General features: G+C 36.3%; 1 protein-coding gene across 2 annotated transcripts; it reads left to right on the top strand.

Annotated features, from left to right (window-relative positions):
* Positions 1-1,707: 1,707 nt before the first annotated feature.
* Positions 1,708-10,378, top strand: LOC113074954 (caspase-3-like). Of its 2 annotated transcripts, XM_026247661.1 has the most exons (8): positions 1,708-2,062; positions 4,747-4,809; positions 6,598-6,643; positions 7,532-7,689; positions 7,766-7,894; positions 8,258-8,433; positions 9,647-9,761; positions 9,847-10,378. In XM_026247661.1, the coding sequence occupies exons 3-8, from the start codon at positions 6,603-6,605 to the stop codon at positions 10,074-10,076; spliced, it is 849 nt and encodes a 282-aa protein (XP_026103446.1). In that variant the 5' UTR covers positions 1,708-2,062; positions 4,747-4,809; positions 6,598-6,602; the 3' UTR covers positions 10,077-10,378. The 2 variants fall into 2 exon arrangements, with proteins under 2 accessions (XP_026103446.1, XP_026103445.1); XM_026247660.1 differs by lacking the exon at positions 4,747-4,809 and having other exon boundaries at positions 1,710-2,062.
* Positions 10,379-10,735: the final 357 nt, after the last annotated feature.

The following is a 10,735-nucleotide window of genomic DNA, read 5'->3' as shown; positions in this document are numbered from 1 at the left end:
ATGAAAAAATTTAAATATCAAAAAGCAATTTAAGTTCAGGATTGGGTCAAAAGAAAATGTTTAAACAAAAAATACAGACACTAAACTGACTCCCTTACTGGCCAAAAACTAGAGAAAACGTAATGTGTTTGTGTCTGAGTTTGTGTGTGTGTATGTGCGAGAGAGAGACCATACACTACATGTCTCACCATAACTATGTATTATAATATTATCGAAGGTGATGGTTTCCCTCCGTACAGTGGCGACCCAAGCCATCTGACGCCTCTTGGTGATTTCAGACACCTTGTGTTTTTTTTCCAAGTAGGAAAATGTTGAAAACTAATATGATTCACGAGGCGTTTGCCCTGTCGATCATGAAACCGATTACAGCAGTTCACAATACAGCAATACTGAACCATTTTCCAAAAAATAATCAAAATTAATGACCAAATGACCAACGTTACCTAATGCCTACTATACAGTACATCTACTTCTGTACCGCGATTCCCACAATGCATTGCGACGTGACGCAACGATCCCGACCTCTATTCGTGTTTTTCTCGTCTTGTGGGTGGAACCACAGTCTCAAGGAACTTTGAATGCTTGCTTATCAATATTCATAAGGCGTCGTGACAATAAGAAGTGAACGCAACGTATGAGCCTGCTTAATATTTATTGGTTTCCGCATGACTGGGAGCGTCTTTATTCGTGTTTTTCTCGTCTTGTGGGTGGAGCCACAGTCTCAAGGAACTTTGAATAGTGGCTTATCAATATTCATAAGGCGTCGTGAAATGCAAGGAATTTTTAGTTTTTAAAGGAATAGTGCACACAAAAATGAACATTTCCTTGAAAATTACTTTCCCTCAGGCCATCAGAGATGTAGATGAGTTGCTCAGCAATGGGTCCTCTGCAGTGAATGGGTGCCGTCAGAATGAGAGTCCTAATAGCTGACGGCACCCGTTCACTGCAGAGGAATCATTGCTCAGCAAGTGGTGTAATTGCTAAGCAAAATCTGTTCGGATGAAGAAACAATCTCATAATGGGTGGCCTGAGGTTGAGTACATTTTCAGCAAATGAAAAAATTTAAATATCAAAAAGCAATTTAAGTTCAGGATTGGGTCAAAAGAAAATGTTTAAACAAAAAATACAGACACTAAACTGACTCCCTTACTGGCCAAAAACTAGAGAAAACGTAATGTGTTTGTGTCTGAGTTTGTGTGTGTGTATGTGCGAGAGAGAGAGAGACCATACACTACATGTCTCACCATAACTATGTATTATAATATTATCGAAGGTGATGGTTTCCCTCCGTACAGTGGCGACCCAAGCCATCTGACGCCTCCTGGTGATTTCAGACACCTTGTGTTTTTTTTCCAAGTAGGAAAATGTTGAAAACTAATATGATTCACGAGGCGTTTGCCCTGTCGATCATGAAACCGATTACAGCAGTTCACAATACAGCAATACTGAACCATTTTCCAAAAAATAATCAAAATTAATGACCAAATGACCAACGTTACCTAATGCCTACTATACAGTACATCTACTTCTGTACCGCGATTCCCACAATGCATTGCGACGTGACGCAACGATCCCGACCTCTATTCGTGTTTTTCTCGTCTTGTGGGTGGAACCACAGTCTCAAGGAACTTTGAATGCTTGCTTATTAATATTCATAAGGCGTCGTGACAATAAGAAGTGAACGCAACGTATGAGCCTGCTTAATATTTATTGGTTTCCGCATGACTGGGAGCGTCTTTATTCGTGTTTTTCTCGTCTTGTGGGTGGAGCCACAGTCTCAAGGAACTTTGAATAGTGGCTTATCAATATTCATAAGGCGTCGTGACAATAAGAAGTGAACGCAACGTATGAGCCTGCTTAATATTTATAAGTGGACTTTCGCTGTTGGAGGACATTAAAACATTACGGACTTAAATTGGTCATAGTAGGTATTCTGACTCCCTTCTAAAGAGCTTCCTTTGGGTTCGTACTACGAGTAACGTTAGTTCAACACCCTTCCTGATCAGCAAATCTACGAGTTTTTTATTTCGCTTTCAGAAGGAAAACATCTGACAGCACAACTGTAAGTTATTTACTTCATTCACATTACTGAGTGAGTACTTAATTGCATCAGCTTATTTTGCCTTCTTAGTGATCCGAAAGTTTCAGTTCTTTAGTTCTTAAGGCGCTTGAGCATTTAGTATTTCATGACAGATGGATTTAGATAACAAGATGTCAGATGTGACTGTAAATGAAACTAAAGAGGATCAATAAGAGTCTGTGTTTTTGTTTGAACATTTCTGGGAAATAACTCTTCATAAAATATTTTTTGGGGGGGTGACTGTGATGGTCTTATACTAAAATTCATAATATAACGCTAGAGAAGAGTAACCCTTGACAAGTCTTCTTTCAAAATGTGCTGTCATGGGCTTGTCCCAGTGAAGAAAGATTGACCTACTTACTATGATACTGCAATCTTCAAGCAACTGACTCCTGAGAGGCCTGGCCTTCAGTTATCAAGGTGTTAGATGTTTGTAAATCCAGATATTTGTTCATTATGGCTATTAAACATCTAGAATAAGAAAGAAGCAAACACATTCTTTCTCACGTCCATGCTTTAGGGGAAGTGTCTTTTGAAACACATGCTGTATTTTGGGGGTAATTCCTAACAGAATACAGTAGTTATCTTTAAGTACAGTGTGAATTCAGGTAATCTGGGAAAATGTTTGAAATGTTGGTATTTATTTTTTAGATCTATTTAACACATAAGATCAACACATTAGACTTTTCTGAAATCCCTAAGATGTTTTCTAGACTTTTGAAAACGATGCCCACATTCGCTCTGCCTAAATAATAGGAAATATACATCTATATATATATATATATATATATATATATATATATATATATATAGAACATATATATACTCATATATAGATCAGTGGAATCTACCTATTTAAATCTATGGCTGTACCTTCATGGATGGGGACGTGACATGCGTTTTAGGTTGTGTAGTGTAAACTGAGATCATTTCTGAAACACAGTGGAAATGCCAGTGTAGTTTTCATTTTAAAACGCACTAGTGTAATCAAGTTCTCCATTCTATTCAAATTTGGGCAACTCTGGGAACTGCCTCCACTAGCTCTTTGTACTCAGCAATAGCGCACTTCATTCTTCTCTCATTCCATTGGTTTAGCTTCTTCTTATTTCTCTCATTTCCCTCTCTCTCTCTTCCTCACTCTTTCTGTTGCCATCTCTTTTCCTTAGGCTGTGGTGCCATTGTATTCTTTAATACATTTCACTGAGTTAATTAAAGGCCATGGATATTTTCATATTTTACATTTATGTCAATGTCAACTTTATTCATATAGCACCATTAAAAACAACAACTGTTGACCAAGGTGCTTAACAAAATATCAAAGCCTTCAATAAAAACAATAACAACATACAGATTATACACATTTAAAATCACTAAATACACAAATGAACTAACTAAAAAAAACTAAATGCTAAAATAAAATTGTTTTGAGCTTTCCCTTGAAATCATGTACCGTAGTAGCAGTTCTAATGTACATAGGTAAACTGTTCCAGAGTTTCGGTGCAGCAATAGAAAAGGCACGATCACCTCTTAGTTTCAACGTAGCCCTCAGAACATTTAGTTGTCTCTAAATGGATGACCTCGGAGACCTAGCTGGGTTGTAAACGGAGAGTAAATCAGCCAAATACCCAGGATTTAGACCATTCAAACACTTAAAGATCAGTAGCAGCACTTTAAAATCAATTCTAAAATGGACTGGGAGCCAGTGCAAGGAAATTAAAATGCCCATATAAAGGGAATTACAGTAGTCTAATCTTGTTGAGACGAAGACATTAATCACTTTTTCAAAGTCTGGCTAGGATTCTGAGATGAAAAAAAAAAAAACTGGTTTTAACCACAGAACTTAACTGTTTGTAAAATTTGACAGAGCTATCAAAACACACTCCCAAATTCTTCACTTATGGTTTGATAAATGGAGACAGCGGACCAAAATCTAAACAAGAGGAGATAAAGTCTCCTGAGGATTCAAAAACTGTAATCTCAGTTTTGTTTTCATTGAGATTAGAAAAATTTAAGGACATCCAAGCCTTTATGTCAGCAAGACAAGACAAGCCAACATAGTATCCATGCCCTTCTAATCAGATTCCAGGGGCAGATAAATCTTCAGATCAATTAAATTAAATATTGTGTTTCTTAAAAATTTACCCCAGAAGAAGCATATACACTGAAAATAAAATCGGAGCAAGGATAGAGCCTTGCGGGATGCCACAAGTAAGAGGAGTAGCACTTGTCGCGGGTTCTCCAATATTAACAGAAAAACGTATGTTATAAAGATAAGACTGAAACCATTTAAGAGCATTTCCCAGAATGCCTACACAATACTCTAGTCATGAAATGAGAACTTTATGGTCAACTGTGTCAAATGCTGCATTTAGATCCAACAACACTAGCACCACACAGATTTGCCAGAGTCAGAGTCAAAAACTTTTACCAGTGCTGTTTCTGTCTTTGTTATTTTCTAAAACCTTCTTCTTCTAAAAATCATAAAAGGAAGTGTAGAAACTGGCCTATAATTTGACAAAACTGTTGGATCTAAATTGGGCTTTTTAAGAAGTGGATGGAAAATGGCATGCTTCGTCTCCTCTGGTACAAACCCATTCACAAGGCAATTGTTCATAATCATTTGAACATAAGATCCAATCACCTCAAAAATGTCTTTAAAAACTTAGGGGGAAGAACATCAAGGGCCGAACCTGATGGTTTAAGCTGGCCTACGATATCTTGCAAAAAAGGTAAAGTTACAGGTTCAAACTGAATCAGAATACTAGTGCAAGTAAAAGGGACGGAAAGATCATAAAGATCTATCCTTTATCTTGTCCACAAAGAAAGTCAAAAATTTATCACACATAGCCAGAGAGGATGTAGGATACAAACCAACAAAGGGGTTAACGACATAATTTATAGCATTAAAGAGTACTCCAGGAATATGACAATTCATTTCAATAAGATATGAAAAATACTTTGCTGTTCTCACTGCTTTCTGATACTGTAACAAAGTATCCCTTAGTGTCTCATACGAGACTTGAAGCTTATAATTTTTCCATTTTCTTTTCGCCCTCCAGCAGATCTGACGTAAAGCAAGAATAGTCTTTAAAAGAGTATCTTTGAGCCAAGGCTCTGACTTAAATTGACATTTTTTGGCTTTCAAAGGAACTATAGATATTAAAATATTAGTGCAGGTAGTATTAAACTGATTGAGATACTTTGTACCATTCCTGTTGTAGCAAAACTGGTTGGATATATGAAAAACTTCCTTAAAAACTGTAGAAAAATCAATGCCACCAGCAAACAGCCATGGGAAGGGAGAGTACCATTAAAACTAGTGGGAACTGTAAATACAATAGGCTTATGGTCAGAAATGACATGTTCCTCTATTTCCAATCACACTGTCAGGCCATATGATAAAACAACATCAAGAGTGTAAATTTACATTTTTTTTTTTTTTTTATCATTATGTTTGATCATATTTTAGTTGACTAATAACTTTGTGGGTGTGCGTGCATGTGTGTGTGTGTGGGTGGGTGTGCATGAGTCTGTGTATACAACTGGCCTGGGCGCAGATCCCCCACCTGATCAGTGATTTGACCCATTGTATATACTAAACTAACTGGGTATTTGGGCAATTAAATTAACTGTGTACTTCATCCTGATACCTTTGCCTGTTCCTTTAATACGTTTCCCAGATTCCATCTCTGTAGCATCTCTCTTGCTAGCTGGTTTAGCTATCTCCCAGCTACTGTGAACTTATGCTAATGTTTTAACCTCCAGTAGTACACCCATTTCTAATTATAGCATATATTATCATTAAACTTATACAGTCCCTAAATACATATTTCCTCCATTTGAAGACTGTCCCAGCTTACCCAAAGCATGCTGTCCCACATTTATAAATATTTTGTTGCTTGAATAGATCACAAACATAATTTTACAACAATTAGGAACATTGTATTATTTATGACGGATTTATGTCCTTAACATGAATCTAGTCAGAATCCTGTCACTGACCTTGTCATGCAATTTTCAGGGGAGCTCCTTGATTGAAAAAGTGCCCCGCCCCTTTCTGTGGAATCACCCCCATGAAGTCACGTGATTTCAGTAACATGACATCTATGATAAAATTATAGTAAAATCCTGTTGACTAAATTTAGTTAGAACAGGAAATAAACACACTGGCATTGAGGTGTTCCAGATTACCAGAATTCCCCCTACTGTATGAGTCATTTTTAAGAATAGTTGTAGTAACATCAGTGTGTTTGTGTGTGAGTGTGTGTGTGTGTGTGTGTGTGTGTGTATGAGATTGTGATTGTGAAAATCATGGAAATTAAGCATAATGTCATACTATGATGCAACATGAGAAAAAACAGTAACTCAACAGTAGTTCAAATAAAAATGACATAATTTCCCAATGTTATATTTTTTGTAATTACAAGAGACTGTGTCAATCTAACATACATTCTATAACGTATGGAAATGTTGAAGCATTATTTATCAGTAGATCTGTTTCTTTTGTTTCCCTTTAGTGACCATGTCGGACTCTGTGGACGCCAGACAAGTGAATGCCAAAGAGTATGTGTGATGCTAATGAAAGTTAATTAACTACAGAACTTTAAACTACAAGGACCAGACATATAATACGTAGGTTTGGCTTTAAAGGAATAGGTCACCCAACACTGAAACTTTTCTGAAACATAAATAAGTTTGTTTCTTCATCGGAAGAGATTTGGAGGAATGTAGCATTTCATTAGCTGCTCACCAATGGATGCTCTACAGTGAATGGGTGCCGTCAGAATGAGAGTCCAGACAGCTGATAAAAACATCACAGTAATCGACAAATAATCCACACGGCTTCAGTATATAGATGTATGAATTCTGAAGCAAACAACTGTGTTTGTAAAAAAATAATAGTTGCTTGACGGCACCCATTCACTGCAGAGGATCCATTGGTGAACAAGCTATGTAATGCTACATTTCTCCAAATCTAATGAAGAAACAAACTCATCTACATCTTACATGGCCTGAGGGTCAGTATATTTTCAGCAAATATTCATTTGTGGGTGAACTGTTCCTTTAAAGTCAAAATTAGAGCAACCCATTGTTGTTAAAGGAATCACTGGTCAAAATCATCACATTGTGAAGTTAATGAAAGTAACTTTTGTGAACCCTATGAATCTGGCTATTAAGTTAGGATACATTCAAGTTTTGCTTTAAATCATGACTTAAATTTGGGTCACATAAAGATCCTCAAATACAGATTTTGTCTCACACGTACTGGACACATACAGGATGATAGAATGTACATTTTTGGGTGTTTGAACATTGTGAGGTTAATGAAACCTCAGGTTAATGAAAGTAAATGATAACTTACTTCTTTTTTAATTACCACTTCCCAAAGTGACTGGAAATCATTTCCAGATTAATTATGAATGCATCATAGAAGTCTCTTGGTTTGCACAGGGATCCGTGTCTCAAAGATGCCGGAGGTGATCAGACGGATGCCGGAGGCGATCAGACGGATGCCAAACCACGTTCAGATGATTTTCAATACAACATGAACTACCCCAGTATGGGACAATGTGTCATCATCAACAACAAGAATTTCCATAAAAAAACAGGTAAGAGCCGGAACTAACACAGACGGGTTAAACAAGTTAGTACTAATGTTCTCAAATGTATTTATTTTTTGAACAGGAATGGGGGTTCGTAATGGGACAGACCAGGATGCAAAGAATGCGATGGAGACCTTCACAAATCTAGGCTTCAAAATCAAAATTACCAATGACCAGACAGTCTCACAGATGAGAGATCTGTTAACTAAAGGTATTCAGTAACACTTTAGAATAGGGAACACTTATTCACTATTAATAACTACCACTTTTCCCTCAATAAATTTCTAATTTGCTGCTTATTAATAGTTAGTAAGGTAGTTGTTAAGTTTAGGTATTGGGTAGGATTAGGGATGTAGAATAAGGCATTCATATATGCTTAGTTAGAATAAATAAATGGCTAATATTCTAGTAATATGCATGCTAATAAGGAACTAGTTAGGAGACCCTAAAATAAAGTGTTACCAAGTATTATTGTATTTTTTTTTTTTTGCAAATTGCTGCCTGAGTCTAAAAAGTGATTGGTTATAATAATTGAATCAATCAGTCATAAATCCATGAATTGTTCCATCCTCAGTGTCTCGGGAAGATCACAGTAAGTCGGCCATGTTTGTGTGTGTGCTGCTGAGTCATGGAGATGATGGAAACATATATGGTACAGACGGCTGCATTGAGCTGAAGCAACTGTTTACGCTCTTCAGAGGAGACCGCTGCAGATCACTGGTGGGGAAACCCAAGCTTTTCTTCATTCAGGTGAGCTGAAGAGTAAGAGTTATATAGAAGAGTATGGTTTATTTATTTTTTTATTTATTGTATTACCATTACTATTAAAGTCGTTAATATTTTGAAATATATTTTTTTTATATAATTTATGCTTTTATTTTAATGTTAGTTAAAGTTTTAATGCTTCTGATGTGTGCTTTTGACATTATTATTATTATTTATAATATTTTAATTTGATCTTAGTTAATTTATTACTTATAGTACATTATATTCATTGAAAATGAGAAATGTTGTCTTTGCAGCTAGCTGAAATAAAAATAAGTTTAGGTGTTTAATTTTTTATTTTATTTACTTGACATTTATTTTTAAGTTTCAGATATCTTGAGTGATTTTTTTGGTTTTAGTTTTAGTAAAAAAAAAAAAAAACTCCGCTTGGCAAAGATATTTTACAATTACAATAAAAACTAAATATATTGTTTCTTATCTATTAAAAGATATTTAAAAATTTTACATATCAATAAAATTATTTAAAATAAAGGAACAGTTCACCCCAAAAATTTACATTTGCTGAAAATGTACTCAACCTCAGGCCACCCATTATGAGATTGTTTCTTCATCCGAACAGATTTTGCTTAGCAATTACACCACTTGCTGAGCAATGATTCCTCTGCAGTGAATGGGTGCCGTCAGAATGAGAGTCCTAATAGCTGATAAAAACATCATAATAATCCACAAGATGTTGACTTGATGAACTGGAGATGTGTTTATTACTTGTGGAATATTGTGATGTTTTTATCAGCTGTTCGGACGCTCATTCTGACGGCACCCATTCACTGCAGAGGACCCATTGCTGAGCAACTCATCTACATCTCTGATGGCCTGAGGGAAAGTAATTTTCAAGGAAATGTTCATTTTTGTGTGCACTATTCCTTTAAAAACGAACAATTCTTGCATTTCCTGTTCAAAAATGGATGTATTGAAGGGCTCTGTCCTTTTATTGAAGTAGCCAATAGAGTTTTGTTCACTAACATGCAGAAATGCAAATTGTACAGCATAAACCGCTTTCACTGTTTTGAGATGAATAGCTCTTATATGAACTGCAAACTGCAGTGGACAGAACACTCACTCTAATGATGAACAGAAATTAATAATAAAAGTTTTAACAGCCCATTTTGATTTGACAAGGTGTTTAAATGTATAGTTTACACAGATGTTTGAGTGTGTTTGTCCTGTGTGCCTCCAGGCTTGCAGAGGCTCAGATCTAGATGGTGGCATTGAGGCCGACAGTGTAAGTGAAGAGAACACACAGAAGATTCCTGTTGAGGCAGATTTTCTTTATGCCTACTCCACTCCACCAGGTTACTAATCTTATTTCTTGAGATCCAAATAAGAAAATGCGCAGATGCAAATGCCCTAACTGTCTTGTTTTCTGTCTGTCCTCAGGTTATTACTCCTGGAGGAATGTTGGTAATGGTTCCTGGTTCATCTTCTCGCTGTGTGAGATGCTGTCAAAATATGGCAAGCAACTGGAGATCATGCAGATCATGACACGTGTTAACCACAAGGTGGCGCTGGAATTTAAATCCTCCTCCAATCTGCCAGGGTTTGATGGCATGAAACAGATCCCATGCATTGTGTCCATGCTGACCAAAGAACTCTATTTCTCTAAATAATTCATGTGTATTGTACTGATTACATTGCAGTGGGTATGAACACATTTAAATCATTTTGAATAATATTATGCAGCCTTTTAAAGCACTGCAGACAAAGGGGGGAAAAGGGATAAAAAGGGAATTTATTTAATCACAAATATTTTAATTGATCTGTATCTTTTTATGTGAAAGTCTGGGAGTCTGAAAGTTCACAATTCTCATGTTTATCATCAGCAGGCATTAAAGATTATCTGACAAGAGGAAGTTCTGAACATAAACACGATTTGTATTATGATAAATAAACATTTTGCTTGGGTATTTAGTTTGTGTGTGTTGTGTAATTTGCTTTGAAATTCTGAAGGGGACACTAAAAACATTAATGCATATGTACATAGATAGATAGATAGTGTAGCGTATCAGACCCCAACCAGACAAATTAAAGAGTCGATCAGGACTGTGGTTGAAACATGAGCCGAATTCCTCAGAAAGGCAACAGGAGGTTGTAAATCATTCCTAGTGCCAGAGTCAGAAGCAAGATAACCAACCAACCAACTCTTTCACTGAACAGCTTTCAACATTAACACCACTAGAACAATTATTGACAATTAAAATACGGAGAATTTCAAATTTGGGGCAAGTAATCAAGATGCAACGCCGGCCAGCACATGTAAACCCATGAG

The sequence above is a fragment of the Carassius auratus genome, unplaced genomic scaffold (assembly GCF_003368295.1).
Source record: "Carassius auratus strain Wakin unplaced genomic scaffold, ASM336829v1 scaf_tig00015876, whole genome shotgun sequence".
Classification (NCBI taxonomy): Eukaryota; Metazoa; Chordata; class Actinopteri; order Cypriniformes; family Cyprinidae; genus Carassius; species Carassius auratus.
The sequence above is the reverse complement of the archived record's forward strand: the minus strand, read 5'-3'. Positions and strand labels throughout refer to the sequence as shown.

Coding starts and splice junctions, on each gene's coding strand:
- LOC113074954 (XM_026247661.1), top strand. CDS start 6,603: ATGTCGGACTCTGTGGACGCCAGACAAGTGAATGCCAAAGA. Junction 6,644..7,531: donor AGACAAGTGAATGCCAAAGA/GTATGTGTGATG, acceptor TGGTTTGCACAG/GGATCCGTGTCTCAAAGATG. Junction 7,895..8,257: donor GAGAGATCTGTTAACTAAAG/GTATTCAGTAAC, acceptor TTCCATCCTCAG/TGTCTCGGGAAGATCACAGT.